Source organism: Danio rerio, chromosome 2 (assembly GCF_049306965.1).
Source record: "Danio rerio strain Tuebingen ecotype United States chromosome 2, GRCz12tu, whole genome shotgun sequence".
NCBI lineage: Eukaryota > Metazoa > Chordata > Actinopteri > Cypriniformes > Danionidae > Danio > Danio rerio.
This window is the reverse complement of record NC_133177.1, coordinates 45560001-45580454: the sequence shown is the minus strand read 5'-3', so window position 1 is coordinate 45580454 and position 20454 is coordinate 45560001. Positions and strand designations below refer to the sequence as shown.

At 36.3% G+C, this 20454-nt stretch overlaps 1 protein-coding gene across 2 annotated transcripts in view; it reads left to right on the top strand.

Moving 5' to 3' along the window:
* The window catches only part of dip2cb (disco-interacting protein 2 homolog Cb), an 84709-nt gene that overhangs the window by 47289 nt on the left and 16966 nt on the right, over positions 1-20454 (top strand). For both annotated transcript variants that reach the window (XM_693409.11, XM_005171400.6), the window contains exons 18-31: positions 789-903; positions 4406-4545; positions 4691-4827; positions 6841-7049; positions 7572-7686; positions 9996-10197; positions 10280-10380; positions 12619-12699; positions 12784-12907; positions 16293-16414; positions 19210-19321; positions 19419-19528; positions 20184-20314; positions 20392-20454. The exon at positions 20392-20454 is cut by the window's right edge and continues 106 nt beyond it. In XM_693409.11, the coding sequence (XP_698501.7) occupies positions 789-903; positions 4406-4545; positions 4691-4827; positions 6841-7049; positions 7572-7686; positions 9996-10197; positions 10280-10380; positions 12619-12699; positions 12784-12907; positions 16293-16414; positions 19210-19321; positions 19419-19528; positions 20184-20314; positions 20392-20454 (1762 nt within the window). The remainder of the gene's footprint in view (positions 1-788; positions 904-4405; positions 4546-4690; positions 4828-6840; positions 7050-7571; positions 7687-9995; positions 10198-10279; positions 10381-12618; positions 12700-12783; positions 12908-16292; positions 16415-19209; positions 19322-19418; positions 19529-20183; positions 20315-20391) is intronic.

Here is a 20454-nt window from a genome sequence, read left to right as displayed (position 1 = left end):
TCAGCTCGATTTAAATAAGTAGTTTGAACAAACAGCAAATTTCATTTTTTTGAGTGTATCGAAGTGAAAAAAACACCAGTATCATGACAACACTATACCAAACCACCTAAAGTGTGTAATTTTTTGTAAATTCACTTAAAGTATATGAGAAATTCCATTCAAATGTCAACCTTTCCATGAATAAATGACATTTTTTACCAAAATACGGAAACCATTTCTAAGTTTTTGTGTAAGCAAGTGTTTTAAAGCACTTTAGAAATACTAAAAAATGTCTCTGTCAGTGTTTCTAAACTATTATATTTGATTTACCAAAGTCACACAAGTGGCAATTTCACATCGGTTGTATCCATTACGAAGAGACGGCACATCCATAACGATACTTTTTCCTCATAGATGCAAAAATATTAAATAAAATAACATCATTCATTTTTGTTCTATAGAGAGACATATTTTATTCTTTTGATTATCATTATTTCTTTTGAGTTGTGCAGTTTAATTTACAGAATTTCTACAAAGTATGTTACTGCAAACTTGATTACTTTTTTGTCACATTCGTAACGTATGTTTATTTTCCTCATGTAAAGTACAAAACATGTTTACAGATTGATATTTTTCTGATTCCGTAACTCTGTGGTCAGTTGTTTTGGAAAATGTAAACAGATGTTTCAATATAACATTAACATATACTTTCTATTTGATTTTATGTTTTGAGATTTTAGTGCAAATGTCATATCCATAACGCTGGAATTGCTCATATACAGTAAACTTTGTCTATCTTTCTGTCCCAGGGTCGATATCCTCCTGCGACGCGTTCCTGAACGTGTTTCAGAACATGGGCTTGAGGTCAGAGGTCATATGCCCATGTGCTGGTTCCCCCGAGGCTCTAACTGTCGCTCTGAGGAGGTATAAACACACACTCGCACTCTTATTTGCCCAGGAGACTTACTTGTGCTGAGGAATCTGTTTTCAGTTTAAACTCATCAAAATGGGAGGTTCTGTCTTGTGGTCGCACATTACAAACAATATAACCAGGCCCGCGCACATTCATACACGCAGATCTATTAAGAGAGACATCTGACTTAGTTTTTAACGTCATCTTAACTCCTGCTTCTTAATCAATCATTAAAATGCATTTAATTGTATTTGTGTGTGGTCTGAGTTTAAATCGTGTTATCGTACCAGCAGATGGATATTACTTTAGGGTTGCCAGACTTTTCCATATCGCCATGAAGTCTGGGTTATATCGCCAAGAATTGCTTTACTGATGTTTGAAGTTATCAACTAGTGTTAACTTTAATATGTGCCATTTAGAGGTTGGTAAATGTGAAATCAGATACTAGGCAAAATCCTAAGTCAAATACAGCAAGTGTTATTGTACTGTACTGTTGGATATTTTTTGCAAGACCGTCTTTATCATATCTAGTTTTTCCTGAAAACGGTGCGCTATAGCATTGTGGAATAATTTGATTTGAAAAATGTAAAAAGTTTCATTAAGTCAACCAACCTGAATAGACCCAATTTATTATTATTATTTTACTGTTTTTGTGTGGTTTGCATTAGAATGGCTTTGGAAAATTGATTAATGCTGTGAGTAAACAAATTATGCCTATTTATGATGCATCTTTATAGTTCTGTCTATGGAGGTCTGAAGGTTTTTATTAATTTTGAGAAATTTTGTAATTTTAATTAGCACATTAAGTTGATCAAAATAGCAGTTGAAAAAAGTTAATTAGACTAAAATTATCTTTTCAAGTAAAATGCTGTTTCATACATTTACATTGAAGTTTTTACTGTTTAATGATACCCTCACCGGCCACTTTATTAGGTACACCTGTCTAACTGCTTGTTAACGCAAATTTCTAATGTAAAAATTTTCTCACATGGTAGCAACTCAATGCGTTTAAAACCGAGCATCAGAAAGAGAAGGGTGATTTAAGTGACTTAGAGCGTGGCATGGTTGTTGGTGTTAGAGGGGCTGGTCTGAGTATTTCAGAAACTGCTGATCTACTGGGATTTTCACGCACAATCATCTCTAGCGTTTCCAGAGAATGGTCTGAAAAAAAGAAAATGTCCAGTGAGCGGCAGTTCTGTGGGTGCAAATGCTTTGTTAATGCCTGAGGTCAGAGGAGAATGGCTACTGGTTTGAGCTGATGGAAAAGCAACAATGACTCAAGTAACTACAATCGTTACAATCCAGGTATGCAGAAGAGCATCTCTGAACGCACAACATGTCAAACCTTGAGGCGGATGGGCTACAGCAGCAGAAGACCACACCAAGTGCCACTCCTGTCAGCTAAGAACAGGAAACTGAGGCTACAATTTACACAGGCTCACCAAAACTGGACAACAGAAGATTGGAAAAATTTTGCCTGTTCTGATGAGTCTCGATTTCTGCTTCGACATTCGGATGGCAGGGTCAGAATTTGACAATAACAACATAAAAAGCATGAGTCCACCCTGACTTGTATCAACTGTTCTGGCTGGAGGTGGTGGTAATGATATGAGGGATATTTTCTTGGAACACTTTGGGCCCAATAGTATCAATTGTGCATAGTGTCAACACCACAGCCTACCTGAGTATTGTTGCTAACCATGTTCATCCCTTAATGACCACAGTGTACCCATCTTCTGATGGCTACTTCCAGCAGAATAACGCACCATGTCATAAAGCACGAATCATCTCAGACTGGTTTCTTGAAAATTACAGAGAGTTCACTGTACTGAAATGGTTTCAACAGTCCAATAAATCACCTTTGGGATGTGGTGGAATGGGAGATCCGCATCATGGATGTGCAGCTGAGAAATCTGCCACAACTGTGCGATGCTATCACGTCAATATGGACCAAAGTCTCTGAGGAATATTTGTAGTACCTTGTTGAATCTATGTCACGAAGGATTAAGGCATTTCTGAAGGCAAAAGCGGGTCCGACCCAGTACTAGTAAGGTGTATCTAATAAAGTGGCCGGTGAGTGTAGTAATTATAAGATCTATTTCTTGCAGCACCAAATAAATATTTAGGGAAATATCAATCCAAATGTTCAATATACACTTTAATGTGTTAATATGATTAATATCAATGTCTATTTATAATTTAAATGATATTTTAAAATCTAAATAGACGCTGATGTTAATAATATTCAGTGTTACTTGATCTTTCAGAAATCAATTTGTTATGCTGATTTAGTGCCTCAAGAAACATTTAAGATCATTATTGTTAATGTTAAAAAAGATGTGCTGCTTAATGCTTTTGTGAAACTATGATGTGTTTTTTTAGGATGTTTTGGTGAGCAGACGGTTTAAAAGAACAGAATTTTTGCATCTCTTTTACACCTTTGTTTAAAGGTTTTCAAATTGAACTTTTATTAAGCATAAACATACTAAAACATTATATAAAAGATAAATATAAATTTAAAAATAAACAAAATAATATGAATTTCATGAGATATTTTAACACATTCAGGGGTATTTATGCAAATTTCAAAAGTGGTGGTAGACATCACACAATGAAAATACCTGTATTACACCCCAAGTCTAGGGGAAACAAAAAGGGCATAATAAACGAAGAACAAACAAATGTGTTGGGGTGGTGGATTTCCAACCAAACTCACACACTCAATTGAGAGTATATATGAAGATATTTATTATAGAAAAATAGGGTTTATATATAATTGAGCATTTCGTCAGGGTGACCACAGGCCAAAATAACAAACAAAAGAATCTATAAAATAAATCCACTAAATTACCTATTACTATTTAAAGAAACATACAAGAATCTTACCTGACTCCCTATTATAAACAAAGTCAAAAGTAATCAAATAAATAGGCAGGTCACCCCTACACGCACAAACTCTCAATAAATATTCAAGCATAGGATGGTCATCAATACAAAGGTGATTATTGTTGGTCGTCGGCCGAAGGGGTGAGGGAAACCCAGGAGCTCCACTCCAAACACCGAACGCAGCAGAAATGAGCTCTCCGATTCCTGCCGGAAGCTCCCTTTTATACAGGCCTCGTAGAACAGCAGCCAATCAGAGCAGGGAATCATTCCGGTGTGGGAGCCTATAAGACAGCAGAAAAACAGCAAGGAGGCGGGACAAAAGAAAAAGGAGTACAATCCGCAATAATAATAAAAAAATAAATAAACTTCAGTCGTAACAACCTGGCTAATCTTTTATTTACTTTGGCTAAACTTTTATTTCTTACTTTTAAGACCGTGAGAATACATCTAATCCAACCAATCAAACCCAGCAGTCTCGTTTTGTCAGGGCTTGTGGAGCCAAACCACACAATTCCATATTGTTTGTATGAAAAAATATCGTGTCTATGGTAACACAATGTTCCAGCACCACATATGGACATGTTTATTCCTTCATCTGTTTGTATGCATGTGTTTCTTCTTCGTCAGGCCTCAGGAGAGCAGCTTAAAGCCTGCAGGCCGAGGGGTCCTGAGTATGACCAACCTGAGCCACGGGGTGATTCGGGTGGACACAGGAGAGAAGCTGTCCGTCCTCACCCTGCAGGACGTGGGCACAGCCATGCCAGGAGGTACAGAAACTACCAGAACGTCAATGCATTTTGATTCCGTTCCAATGTGTCCCTTATAAAGCAGCCTGTTTTCCTCATGCGACCGCAGAATTCATCAAACGGCTTTATGGCTCTTGTAAAACTGACTTTTCTTGGTGTCTTTCAGCGGTGGTGTGTGTCGTTAAAGTGGAGGGCGTTCCTCAACTGTGTAAAGCTGATGAGATAGGAGAGATCTGCGTGTCGGCTGTTGCAACGGGCACGTCCTATTATGGGCTAACCGGAATGAGCAAAAACACATTTGAGGTGTGAAAACGCACTTTGCACTGAATGTAAACTTGTCACTGTGTTAAGATTATGCTTCAAATGTTTGGAGTCAGTCAATCAGAAAGGACATATTAGACATTAACTTTGCTATATTCATAGAATGCTGAAAAAAACTGTAAAGATATGGTAATATAACAATGATTTAGAGAATGAGATCAGCATGTTGAAGTGAATTCTAAAAGATCAGAACTGAAGGAGATGACAATTTAACAGAGCAAGGAAATTTTCACAGTATGTGTGATAATATTTTTTCTTCTGGAGAAAGTCTTGCTTGTTTTATTTCGGCTAGAATGAAAGCAGTTTTTAATTTTCTTAACCATTTTAAGGTAAAAATTATTAGCCCCTTTAAGTTATATTTGTTCGATAATCTACAAAAAAAAACATCATTATACAATAACTTGCCTAATTACTCTAACCTGCTTAGTTAACCTAATTAACCTAGTTAAACCTTTAAATGTCACTTTAAGCTGTATAGAAGTGTCTTAACAAATATCTAGTAAAATATTCTTTACTGTCATCATGACAAAGATAAAATAAATCAGTTATTAGAAATGAGTTAATAAAACCATTACGTTTAGAAATGTTTTAATTAATTAATGTGTTGAAAAAATCTCTCTGTTAAAAAAAAATTGGGGAAGAAATAAGTGTGTGCGTGCGTGCGTGCGTGCGTGCGTGTGTGTGTGAGCGTGTGCGTGCGTGTGTGTATATATACAGATTAGAATTTTTCTTTTATTTGTATTTTTTATTATCATTTTTATATATCTTTTTAAAAAACATGATATTATAAAATATATATATACACAGTGTTTTTTACAGGTTTGAAATATACTTGCAGTGGTAGCTATATTGAAACACATCCGGTACCCAAGGCACATAAATGGTTAAGTACATGTAACAAAAATAATGTGATTTTTAGCAATATTTTTATTTATTAAGACACTGTTATACACTAAGTCCTTTGAATGGTTTAAAGTTTTAAAAAAGGCGATTAAAATAAAAATAAATTATTATTTCTCTTTTTTTATGCTATTTAGGAGCCATCTGTACACAGCTGCTCTTTCTCTCATTGGCATGACATTTAGTATAGTATTGCCAAAGCATTTTAGATATATATGAAATATGTAATACTGTATATCAACATCATCAAATTAGTAACATATATGAGAAATAAATTAAAGGAAAATTTCATAAAAACACAACATCTCTAAAATGTTTAATATTTAATAATAATTCATTAATATTTAGAATAAAAATTGTAGATTATTTAAATAAGGGAAATGAGTTGATTGACCATTTCTGATGGTGTACATATATTTAGCAGCCAATTTAGATGTCATTTAGTCTCCTCTAAAGTTTTTTTTTTAATTGTTTAGATTATAAAGTATGTTTAGTAAAGAGCCTTTTTATTTTTCCATGGTAAAATTAAGATTTAAAATTTTAGATTTGTGAAGAAACATTTTAAATCTTAATTTTACCATGGAAAAATAAAAAATGCTATTTACTATACACTCAAAAAAATATATATTTTTGTATGTTAGTTATTTAAAGTAAGCCGAAACAACACAATCCTTGATATTTCATTGGGACAATGATGTTCAATGTACATACATTTCTTAGAAGTGTTAAGATAACTTAATTTGTGTTGGGACAACATGAATGAATTGTGTGGAACCCTGCGTTTTTTACAGTGTATAAGTGGTTTCTGGATTTATTTATTTGTCTGTTTAATTCATCCTAAATTACTTGTATAATTTAGCTAATCAGAATGGATTATTTATAGAAATGATCAGGCTGAAGCTGGTCTAGTTGGTTCATTACATCAGCTGGTCTCTGTATAGTAGGACAAGATGGTAAAAAAAAACTCACAATATACAGAAATAATTCACAATATACAGATACTATAATGCTGAATTTATACTTTACTATACTGTACTGTATGTGTTTCAGTGTGAGTTTCCTGTCAGTAAATGTGTGTGTGTTTGTGTGGTGCAGGTTTGTCCAGTGGCGTGTGACGGTGGATTGGTCAGTGACTGTGTGTTCGTGCGGTCGGGTCTGCTGGGGTTTGTGGGTCCAGGCAGGATGATCTTCATCTCTGGGACACTTGAGGGACTGATGCAGGTCGGCGGACGGAAACACAACGCTGATGACATCATTGCTACCGCTCTGGCTGTGGAGCCCATGAAGTTCATCTACAGAGGAAGGTGAGTGGGTCAGAGACAAAAAAACGTCACTTTTTTTGGTGCTTTAAAGGTTCAAGACACCCTGGAGTACTTTTTTGAGATTTTAACAGATTTGTGTGTGCTAAGCATCAATTAAGACAATGTTAGCTGCTGTCAGCTTTAATTGTGAGGAAAACTAGGTAATTTAGAGCTTTTGTCAGCTAATTTATCTTCCGGGTTTAAAATCGTTATTGGGGCGGGCACCCCTCCTCTGCTCGCAGCGTTTCACGCCCATCATGAAGCATTTTCTGAAAACATTCTGAGGTAGACTTGAACTAAATGAGGGGGTTTTCATGGGGGTTTTCTCCCATCCTAATTGGCAGCAAAGGTGATGACGTCACACGGTTTAATGGAGATTGACGTCTTCACTGACGAATGGAATACTGAAGTGGGCGATCCTGAGAATTGACACAGAGGGAGGGAGGGTGGGGGGAGGAAGGGAGCCAGAGAGAAAGCATTGTAATTAAACTTGCTGTATAATTTATCTGAATAATTTGTGTGCAGGACGGTGGTGTTTTCAGTGACTGTACTGTATGATGAGAGGATCGTGCTGGTGGCAGAACAGAGACCAGATTCCACTGAAGAAGAGAGTTATCAGTGGATGAGCCGAGTGCTGCAGGTAAACACACACACACACACACACACACACACACACACCCTTAACTAGACTCAAAGGTAAAGTTAGCCATGGTGCCCCCTGCTTCAACACAATAATGCCATGGTTACATTGGACTTTTCTCCCTATAGACTTTAATTCATACATACGCAAATGCGTAAGACCAAAGCTGTGTCTCATTTCAGAGGCTGCATCCTCCTAAGGATGCACACTTTAAAGGTAAGTCCACACAGGCCGAACTAAGCATTTTGAAATGAGACGATCTAGCCTACAGAGGACAGATCTCGTCACCAGTTTTTTAAACATATTTACATATCCACTTAAAATAAACTTAATTCATACATTTAAACCAGATTTTTCTTTTAAAAAAGGTTCTGCCGTTATCAGCGCGCAAAGAATCTTCTAAAGAATTAAATGAGACGACGCAGCGCACTTCGAATGCATCTTTCGGAGGATGCAGCCTCTGAAATGAGACGTAGCTAAAGTTTTGCAGTTCACTGCATTGCCAAGTCTAAGCTTGGTGAACTCTGGCCTGCGAAATCATACCACGTGACTGCGTGAGACCAACTGAGGATAAAGACATGACCTCTCTGGACAGAAATTTTTAATATGGACCAATTGCTCACTTTTTAAAATGTCTAATCATCTTGTTTAATCCCGGTCCTTTTCGCTGTAGGACAGAATTTCACAAGCTCAAACTCTAGTGTGACTGCGGCATTATCTGTAGGTTTAATACAAAACTGAAGGAATTAGGGTTGGAAATAAAGTGTGCCAAGCTTCGGCCCTCCAGGAACTGAGTTTGACACCTGTGCCGTAGGAGGAGAAAAAAACCAAGTAGATGGATGGATGGATGGATGGATGGATGGATAGATGGACGGACTGACTGACTGACTGACTGACTGACTGACTGACTGAGTGACTGACTGACTGACTGACTGACTTACAGACTGACTGACTGACTGACTAACTTACAGATTTACAGACTGACTGACTAACTTACAGACTGACTGACTGACTTACAGACTGACTGACTGACTTACTGACTTACAGACTGACTGACTGACTTACAGACTGACTGACTGACTTACAGATTTACAGACTGACTGACTGACTTACAGATTTACAAACTGACTGACTTACAGATTTACAAACTGACTGACTGACTTACAGATTGACTGACTGACTTACAGACTGACTGACTGACTGACTCACAGACTTACAGATTGACTGACTGACTTATAGACTGACTGACTTACAGATTGACTGATTGACGGATTGATTTATTTATTGATTACAATTACATGAATAAATTACATTGTACCATACACAGGGTTCCCACAGGTTATGGATGAGCTAAAATATCACAGAATTTTAAAAAGTCTATTCCAGATATTAAAAATCCGGGAATTTGATATTTTCTTGTTCAAGTTATGGAATATCAGTGATTTTTGTTTGGCAGTTGAAATTTATCAACCTCTCATTTAAATGCCGAATTTGCATTGCAAGTATGTCACATGTCATGTCTGAAGCGAGTCACACTGTGCTGTACTGTGTCTAAGACAAAGGTATCACACACTGGATGAACACTTTCTATAGACCATTTTGAGGGATGTAAACAAAAACAGTGGTCCCTAATGTATTTCCTGTTTTACATTTTTATTTTCTATAACTTCCAAGAAACTAAAAAGAGCCACATATCGATAAATAATGTAATTATAGCTGTTTTAACATGAAGTTATCTCGTTACAGTTATGAAATAGTTTGATAACAAGCACTAAATGTTCATGAGCCAATGGCATGACCACATTGAAATGGTCTATATGCAAATATTATGTTTTTTAATATGCAGTGCAAATGACGCAGAAAGAATTTGAACTGTCCTTGCTTGCCAAAGGATATCTCCACTAATTTAATGAAATTTAAAAGAAAAAACAAAAATATAATTTTTTATTATATATTTTTTTGCAAGCTTCCCTAAATTTAGGTTAAATTCAGCCATCACAGAATCCCTAAAGTACAACTTTTTAGTCATTGAAAGTCAGGAAAATCAGGTAATTTGACATTTGTTTTAGAATGGGAACCAATGCAATACATTAAAATATAATATATAATAAAATATAACATAATAACATTTCACACCATTACTAAATTTATTGTATTGAACGCATGCAGCCTTGTGGAATGAAAGACAACCAAAACCCAATAAAAAAAAATCTAACTTAAAACTCTTGCATTTTTTTTTTTTTAATATAATTATGGTTATTAAGTGTGCACAGAATTGATAGTAATGACTTCTCTCTCTGTATTTTCAGGCTATAGATGGAATTCATCAGGTTGGGGTCTACTGTCTGGCACTGGTTCCTGCTAACACTCTTCCCAAAACCCCTTTGGGAGGAATCCACCTGTCTGAGACAAAGCAGCTGTTCCTGGAGGGGGGTCTTCACCCCTGCAGCATCCTCATGTGTCCTCACTCCTGCATCACCAACCTGCCCAAACCCAGACAGAAACAGCCTGGTACACCACTCTCTACACCATCGAGCACCATGTGTTTGTGTTAAAGAGAAGGCATTGTGTGAAAGTACTGTGTTTGTTGCAGAGGTGGGTCCTGCCTCAGTGATGGTGGGGAATCTTGTTGCGGGGAAACGAATGGCTCAGGCCAGCGGACGAGATTTGAGTCACATGGAGGACAATGAGCAGGTAAAGTTTGTGTGTCTATAGGCCTTTTGGATCACATAGGATATGATTATTGGGAAAAATATAATAATGTTAATATGAAAGAAAAATATAGAGGCGAGCAAACATTTCTGTATTGTTTACAGTGTCTCAGATCAAGTGTAAAGTCATACTGTTACAAAATCATCATCGCCCAGTTAATTAATTTTTTTCCACATTTAAGTAGTATTTTATAAAGAAATTATTAAACATAATAAAATAATGAAAATTATAATAATAATAAAAAGTGCTTTTATACTTAACTATTAATGATGTGATGATAATAATAAGTATATTCAAATGTTTTTGTAATTATAAAACTTATAATTAAGAGTTTATCAAACATTGATAAGAGTTTTGATGCCACATTAAAATAATTGTCCATTAATTTATCTTAGCTTATGTATGTAAAACTTAAAAAAAAACTTCATATAAAAATCCAAAATTGCGCTTGTTAAAGAGCCCCTATTATGCATTTAAGAAGGTCATGTTTGGGTTTTGGGGGTCTCCAACAACAGTCTGATATGCATGCAAGGTCAAAAAACACTTTCATTTTCTTATAATATGTATTCATTTTTACCTAATTATCCCAACAACTCCCATATACTGTAATTCTTTCAGCAATTCATTTGTTCCCAAACCCCTCCTTAGCGCGATGCTAATCAGTGCTGATAGGTCCGATGACAGGATGGAGAGAAATGCCCAGCACGCTTATCAACAAGTAGTCAGAGTGCATAGTGTATGTGTGAGCCCAATGTTGTAGTGCAATAAAGCAATGCAGCTAAACACCAGCGTATTACTCTGTTCTTGCCCATGACACACATTCGGTATTTATCCACACAGCGACAAAAGCTGAACTATTTTGAAACTTGACCGGCTGCATGTGTGTAGGAACAGCTGACAGTGGCCATTGTAATGACAAACGGCAGAGGATCGCGAGCTCAGAAAAAGCAATTAAATCCTTAAACAAAGCAGCACATCACGTTTTCAGTGTGGTTTTAGAAGCAATCTTAGAATACAAAGAGTAGCCAGACTTACAAGCCACGTGGTGGGGTTACAGGTAACTAAACACAATCAAATACATATTTTGCAAGCAAGCTAAGACAATGAGGCAACCATTTTAATCGCATTTACACTTGTGAAATGGAGGAAGAAACTGATCCACTGTGTACTGTAAAGTTCATGTCAAGCTCTGACAAAGTTCCATATGTCAATAGTCTTTTCTGCTCCTTCCTTTAGCAAACAGCCAACGAATCCCCCATTGTAAACATGTAGATTCCTGAAGCACTCGTCAGAAAAATTACAGGAAAACAGCACAAGGCTGGGGCTATAATGCTGAGGTATTTTTGCAGATCAACTGGGATCTGCTACAGTGTTTGTGAACGGGGCCGGGGGTTTTAATTTTTCCCGGGTCTGTGAGTGTAGCAAATGAGTGGGGCTTGATTTCCGCATTGACATCACGCCGTCATGGCTAAAGACTCGTTACCACGGCGATTTATTCGAACCACTATGAGCTGACTCTTTTAGAGGTGTATCAATAGTTTTAACAACTGTCCACTTTCATATTTAAGCCTTAGCAGGATATTTCACTTCACTTAGTGTTGTGTTACACACTACATGGAAGTTAATTTATGAAAAATCTACAATAGGGGCTCTTTAACATTTAGTTAATGAACTTTGAGTTAAAATTAACTAACAGTAAACAACTTTATATTCATTAACTAATGTTAGATAAGATTATTAAATATTAATATTAATGTATTGTTCATGGTTTGTTAGTGTAAATACATTAACAAATGCACCGTTTTTTAAATCGATTTTTTTTTGGCCGGAAATATGATTGAAAATGTGTTTAAGCATAAATTCAAACTACAAACAGTTGATTTGAAAGGTCAACACACATTTTTTACACATTTTTCTGACTCTAAATAAGTTTACATTAAAGTATTAGTCAACCACCTACTTTATTTCTACTAAAAGCATCAAACATTTTACTAATTATTTGTAATTTGCAACTATTTTACTAAATTTTATTATTTAACCCAAACCTAACTAATAATACGCTAATGAGAGTTGGTTTGCATGTAGTTACATATAGTCAACAGAAGAAAGGAGAGCCTCAAAATCAAATGTAACCAGAAAACTTTCTTGCATCTTATGAAGATTTGTACAGTAAATCTGGCTTTTTTCACTGATTGTACTTTTTCCTTCTGTGCATTGTAGTTTCTCTTTCTGTCGGAGATGCTGCAGTGGAGAGCTCAGACAACACCAGAGCACATACTGTACACGCTCATTAACTCACGGGTAACACGCACACCTCATCGTTTTCAGAAAATGAACACAAACACATGATATCCATGTGATTTCCGGTGTGTGGTTGTGTTTCAGGGAGCAGTAGGAAGTTCTCTGACTTGTCTACAACTGCACAAGAGAGCAGAGAAAATCGCCACTTTGCTTTATGAAAGAGGACAGTTACGAGACGGAGACCATGTAGCCCTAGTTTATCCACCAGGTAATTTTACCTAACACTTTGATTTTCTGTGTTAAATTAGATTGGCAAGAATCTTTTTTTTTTTTTCTTTTTTAGATTCTAAAATGTCTGCATGTTTTGAGATTTTTTCCCCCCACTCTCTGTATCTATTTAATTTATCTAAAAAGTTAATTTCAGTGCAGTTAATTAAAGTTAAAGGCTGAAATAATGTTAAACGTTTGCAGATTGAACCGAATCTGTTGCCTTGTGGATAGTGTCTTGTAGTGGGTCAGAACTGCGTTGTCGTAAAGAAGAAATATCAATTTACTCTAACCCTAACCCTAAGAGAATGAGTTGTCATGTAGTTGCAATGTAACTTTGTTGCAATAGTCATCTAAATGTGTTAAAGGGTACCAGTGCATCATAAAGCACTGTCGCTTTGGCGTATGATTCATTCATTCATTCATTCATTCATTCATTTTCTTTTCAGCTTAGTTTCTTTATTAATCTGAGGTTGCCACAGCGGAATGAACCGCCAACTTATCCAGCATATGTACAGTATTACGCAGCAGATGGCCTTCCAGCTGCAACCCATCACTAGGAAACAACCTTACACACTCATTCAAACACATACACTACTGTCAATTTAGTTAATCCAATTCACCTATACCGCATGTCTTTGGACTTGCGGGGGAAACCGGAGCACCCGGAGGAAACCCACGCGAACGCAGGGAGAACATGCAAACTCCACACAGAAATGCCAACTGACCCAGCCGAGGCTCGAACCAGCAACCTTCTTGCTGTGAGGCAACAGCACTACCTACTGTGCCATCGCGTCGCCCCGCGTATGGTTCAAGTTTAATTTATTTCACTTATTTATTTACAAACATTATAAGCATGTATTAAGTTTTCTTTATTTCTTCCCCTAATCAGTGGTTTAAAGTAACTAATTACAAATACTCAAACTACTGTAAATGAGTAGTTTTTCTCAGAAATTGTAATTTACTTTGTAGTTTTAAAAATGTGTACTTTTAATTTTCCTTGAGTACATTTTTAGTGGTGTATCGATACTTTTACTCCATTACTTTCCTTCAACCTGCAGTCACTACTTTTTTTTTTTTTTCTTGTCTAGTCCTGTGATTCCTGTCCAATCAAATCGCACATAGAAGGCAAATCGCATCATAATAAATAAATATACTATGTCTGGCATAGTACATCTCTGCCCTAATTACAGCCCAGTTAAGCTGTAAAAAAATGATCACAATGTTTGCTGTCAGATTCGTAGTTAACAAACTTCACGCGCTGAGGGTAAAAATCCCATCTGTAGTCTTTTTTTTCAGCTCAGATAATTGTAGTCTTTGATTAAATCAGATCCGCTACATCAGTCAGTCTGCTTCTGTGATTCGCATTGAAGAGTCGCCCACTCTTATTAAATCTGCAGACATAACATTGGGTACATTGGTATCACTTTATTTTGATGGTCCCTTTTGTTGATTGTAAGTTACATGGCAACTACATGGCAAATCTCATTAGAGTTTTAGTAGACTTTTAGGTTGAGATTAGGGTTAGTTGACATTTTTTTCTAATAGTCAAATGTCACACTAATGAGACGTTGCTGGCATGTAGCTGGAATATAACCTCTATATACAGGGTTCCCATGCTTCTTGAAAGTACTTCAGACATGTGGATTCAAGGCCTGGGAATTACTCTCAAACAAACACAGGTCCTTAAAAGTGCTTGAACTAAATTTGAAATGTAATTTGTTTATGGATTTATTTTAACACTTGTACTCAATTGTCAAAAACAGAATGAAAAAACTGAAATTCTTCAATTAATAGTCTTAAGTTTAAATCATGTGCAATAAAACTGACGAATAAGGCACAGTTTTATCAATATTTACAAAAACCACATTTGAATATTACCAGTATTCATTCATTCATTCATTCCTTCGGCTTAGTCCCTTATTTATTAGGGGTCGTCACAATGTAATGAATCACCAATTATTCCAGCATACTGTATGTTTCACACAGCGGATACCCTTCCAGCCACAATCCAGTACTGGGAAACGCATACACACACATACACTCATACACTATGGTCAGTTTAGTTCATCCAGTTCACCTATACCTCATGTCTTTGGACTGTGGGGCAAACCGGAGCAGCTGAAGAAAACCCATGCAAACATGGAGAGAACATGCAAACTCCACACAGAAATGCAAATTGGCCCAATCGGCCCTCGAAGTGACCCTCTTGCTGTGAGGCAACAGTGCTAACCACTGAGCCTCCATTACCAGTATTAAATTTAACAAATTTTATTAAAGTTCTGTAAAACTTAGAATTTTTAGAACTGTCAATTTTTTTTAAATGACCCTGACCTTTTTACATTAATATTAAGTGTAAGTGAAATGTTAAATACAGTAAGGACTTTCATGGCACTACATATGCTGGGGTATGAATTGCTAAAGTGCTTGATTTAAACTTAATGGTGCTTTAAAAAGTCATTGAAAGTTCTTGAATCTGCATGAAAGTGTCGAAGCCCCTTGTATATAATATAGCTAAATATAATAAGTTATATATACATATAACTAAATGTCTAAAAGGGACCCTCAAAATAAAGTGTTACCAGTACATTCAATTGAACATATGACATTACCATCAAACACACCACAAATAAGAATGAGCAAATGTGCAGTGAAATACAGTGTGTTTTGCTATAATTCTAATGATATTTTACTACAATGTCTAGTAATTTTAAGTTACTTATCATATATGAAAGTGAAAAATCATATTTAATGTTTTAATGGGTAACACTTTAGTTTAGGTCACAATGCACGGTATTAACAGATCATTAGCTTACACTACTAGCTTAATAAACTACTAATTCGCGTTAGTTAATTATTAGTTAGTAAGGTAGTTGTTAGGTTTAAGTTTTGGGTAGGATTTGGGATGCAGAAAAATATCATACTTTATAGCTACTAATGAGCAGTTAATAATAGGCAGGTAATAAGCCAGTATTTAATATCATTATGTGTGACCTACACTAAAGTGGTACCTTTTAATGTAAAATTTACTTTCGTTTTGTACCATCTCTTATTGATGACATTGTTGTTATAATTATGTACACTATGTAAAAATTAATGACAAAGTCAAGGCAACAAAGGTTTTTATGTTGCTTTAACTTATTTCAATAATTAACCAGGTTTTAATTCATTTGTCTAAGTTATACAAAGTTTAAATTCATATTTTTAGTCAGTTTGGTTCATGTAATTTGATTCAACAAAATAATCGAAGGCAGCTAGTATTTTTTTACATTGTAATTAGTTTTTATATGCATTGATGAAGCCATAATAAGTTGCTGATGTGGCTTTAAATAGACAAACAAACAAATGTAAGATGTCGTGTTTGTGTGTGTGTGTTTGTGTTTCAGGTCTGGATCTGATTGCTGCGTTTTATGGCTGTCTGTATGCAGGCTGCATTCCTATAACCGTGCGACCCCCTCATCCGCAAAATATCTCCACTACGCTGCCTACAGTTAAAATGATCCTAGAGGTGAGGACAAACATCTGGCAGCCAAATGAGGCTCTGAAGGACACTGACAAACAGGAATGACCCAGTTAGAAGGCTGTTCTTGAATTTACAGTACCATGGATTTACTGTAGTAACTGATCCATTGTATTATGGAAGGATAGGGATAGAAATTGTATTATTAACATGGACATATGAAGAGATGCAATTACAGTAATTTAATTTCCATAACTCACTGTGGAGCAAAAATATCTTCCTTTAACTTGATGTTTATTATGATAATTATCAATATCAATTAATATGATAAATTGTATTTGAGATTGCTTGGTCATATCCCTAGCCATCAGTCTGTCTCAGATTCTCTAACTGAGTTTTGGTTTCTGCAAAGCACCTGCCTTTGAAAAGTCCAGAGTGTTCTGATTGGCCAGCTTCCCAAGTGCTTTGTGATTGGCCAAATACCTCAAAAACAAACAAAAGAAGTAATATCCCTTACGATAATCACCAGTTTCAATGCTCAACTTGAGGAAAATATATTACTATGGGGAGTTTTTAATTTTGTGACTTGTCAAAACAATAAATGGTAGATGTTTGCTGGTTTCCGATGAGTATTATTAGCCCTTATTATTATTATTTTTAAATATTATTATTATTATTATTATTAGCAGTAGTAGTTGTTGTAGCAGTAGAAGTAGTTGTTGTTGTTGTAGCGATAGTAATAGTTGTAGTATTAGTAGTGGTTGTTGTAGTGATAGTAGTTGTAGTAGTAGTAGTAGTGGTTGTTGTTGTGGTGATAGTAGTTGTAGTATTATGTGGTGGTTATACTAGTATTTGTTGTAGTTGTAGTAGTAGTAGTTGTTGTTGTAGTAGTAGTAATAGTAGTAGATGTTGTAGGAGTAGTTGTTCTAGTGGTGGTAGTAGTAGAAGTAGTAGTTGTAGCGATATTAGTAGTAGTGGTTGTTGTTGTTGTAGCGGTAGTAGTAGTAGTGGTTGTTTTTGTTGTTGTAGCGGTAATAGTAGTAGTGGTTGTTGTACTGGTAGTAGTTGTTGTTGTTGTTGTTGTTGTACTGGTAGTAGTACTGTAGTTTTTTGTTGTTGTTTTAGTGGTAGTAGTAATAGTACTAGTTGTAGTTGTAGTATTAGTAGTAGTTGTTGTAGTAGAAGTAGTAGTAATAGTAGTTGTTGAAGTTGTAGTAGTTGTGGTGGTGGTGGTAGTAGTTGTTGTAGTAGTAGCTGTTGTAGTGGTTGTAGTAGTTGTTTTAGTGGTAGTTGTAATAGTTGTTGTAGTGGTAGTTGTAGTAGTAGTAGTTGTTGTTATAGTTGTAGTTGTTGTAGTTGCAGTGGTAGTAGTAGTTAAAGTAGTTGTTGTAGTTGTAATATTAGTAGTTGTTGTTGTAGTAGTAGTAGTAGTTGTTGTTGTTATAGTTGTAGTCGAAGTTGTAGTAGTTGCAGTGGTAGTAGTAGTTAAAGTAGTTGTTGTAGTAGTAATAGTAGTAGTTGTTGTAGTTGTAGTATTAGTAGTTGTGGTTGTAGTAGTTGCAGTGTTGATAGTAGTAGTAGTAAGAGTAGTTGTTGTTGTTGTAGTGGTGGTGGTAGTAGTAGTAGTTGTTGTTGTAGTATTAGTAAGAGTAGTAGTTGTTGTTGTAGTGGTGGTAGTTGTAGTATCAGTAGTTGTTGTTGTTGTTGTAGTGGTGGTTGTAGTAGTTGCAGTGGTGATAGTAGTAGTTGTTGTTGTTGTAGTAGTGGTGGTGGTAGTAGTAGTTGTTGTTGTTGTTGTTGTTGTGGTAGTAGTAGTTGTTGTTGCTGCTGCTGCTGTGGTTGTTGTTGTAGTAGGTGTGGTTCAGTGTGGTTTAAATTTCACTGCTGAAAGTTCAAACAATGTAGAGCAAGTCCACTGATGCGCAGCTTCACAAGTCCCAATCCAAGCAAGCCAGTGGGTATAGTGGTGATGAAAAAACATCACCAATTGACGAAGTGAAGGGAAAAAACCTTGAGAGAAACTAGGCTCTATTGGGCATGACCATCATTTTTCTGGCCAAACTTCCTGTGTGGAGTTGCAGTCTAGGCACCGGAGGCTGGAGAAGCTGGACGTCCATTGTGGGGAACTGTTGGTGTGAGTAGGGCACCAGCTGGAGTTCAGGCTGGCCCACAGGATCAATGCGGGGACTTGTTTGTCACAGTGGAATTTCCGGAATCAGTGTCATGCACTCTATTCCTCCATGACGACCACAGCATCAGCTCGGGATACGGCCTGGTCCAGGATTATGGATACCTTGGGATCATCTTTTTATAGGTCTTGGATTGCGTCAATGGCGCTGCTTAATCTCTAGGAACCTCGGAATGAATATCCCCGAAGGGAAATAGAGAATAAAGAAAATAATTAGCATAGCTGCTGTGCATACTTTATGCAAAAATGGAGTGTTATAAATGAAAATTGACAGTATTTTATGTAATGTTTTTTTATTACAGTCTTAGTCTTGTTTGTTTTATTTCGGGAGAACAAACCATTATGCAATGATTTGCCTAATTGTTTTAACTTGCCTAGTTAACCTAATTAACCTGGAAAAGCCTTTAAAATTGCATTTTATATTGTGACTCGTTCAAAACAATACACGTATCAATATTATAGTTGTTACATAGACACCTGCTGTCTTTGAATCAGTAGTTTTAGGCAGTTTATTCTCTTTTAGATGGAATAAATAGCTTTTGTGAAAGCCTGTGAGCTTAGTGACTTTATGAATCTTACACATGCAGAACTGGTATCTACTTTTTAGTCTCAGATAAGCATTTTGAGTGAATGTAAATATCGTTGTTGTGTGCAGGTGAGTCGGTCAGTGTGTGTGATGACCAGCCAAATGATATCAAAACTTCTCAAGTCCAGAGACGCATCGGTGGCTGTGGACTTTAAATTGTGGCCTCCAATCTTGGAAACAGGTGAGTTTGTGAGAGACATTTAGTCTATTTTTTTTACACTCCACATCTGCCAGGTGCTCATTAGGAGTGTGTTTGTGTGCTTGTGTGTATTTAATAGATGACTTGCCAAAGAGACGTTGTCCTCTGCTGTTCAAGCCATGTGATCCAGACTCATTAGCGTATCTGGACTTCAGTGTGTCCACTACAGGAATGCTGGCTGGAGTGAAGGTTTGATTCCTTGTATCTCTTAATAGTGTTGTTCAATTCAATCTTTATTTCTATAGCGCTTTTACAATGTAGATTGTGTCAAAGCAGCTTAGCATAGATGTTCTAGTAAATTAAAAATGTGTCAGTCCATTTTTCAAAGTTGATGTTCAGTTTAGTTCAGACCAGTGTGGTTTAATTTTCACAGCTGAAAGTCCAACACTCTCCTCGTAGAGCATCTACAATCTTTGCTTTCTGCAATCTATTTCTTTTTCTTCAGCTCCCGGATGTAATGTTGAATTTTAACAGCAGATTTTGAACTACTGAATTCATGGAAGCAAATTATTGAATTAAAATAAAATGAACTTAAAATTGCCTTTTGAATATTATACTTCCTATTTTGAAACAAAACCAAAATTTCGGAAATCGGCAAGTTGAAAATGAAGTATTGGATTTAAGTAATGAAATAAACAGCTGTGTTCAATTTTAGGACCTAAAATTACAAACTCTGGCAATTCAAGTCATTAAAACGCAACCAGTTGTTAATTCAGTGTATTATTTTTTTCAGTTGCTATTCGACAGGCTTATTTCAATATTATAGGCACTGATTTTGTTCCAAAGGCTTATAATTCTACTGTAACTTCAACTGTCATTTCAGTTTCTGATTGTTTGTGTGTAGATGTCTCACAATGCCACCAGTGCTCTGTGTCGCTCGGTGAAGCTGCAGTGTGAGTTGTATCCGTCTCGTGAAGTGGCTGTGTGTCTGGATCCGTACTGCGGCCTCGGCTTCGTCTTGTGGTGTCTCTGCAGGTACAGATCACCTTTGCTCTCTGCAGAACTAACGGCCAGCTGGGACAGTTTTGACATGTTTATCTGTGTGTGTGCAGTGTGTATGCTGGGCAGCAGTCTGTTCTGATCTCTCCGATGGATCTGGAGGTGAATCCTGCGCT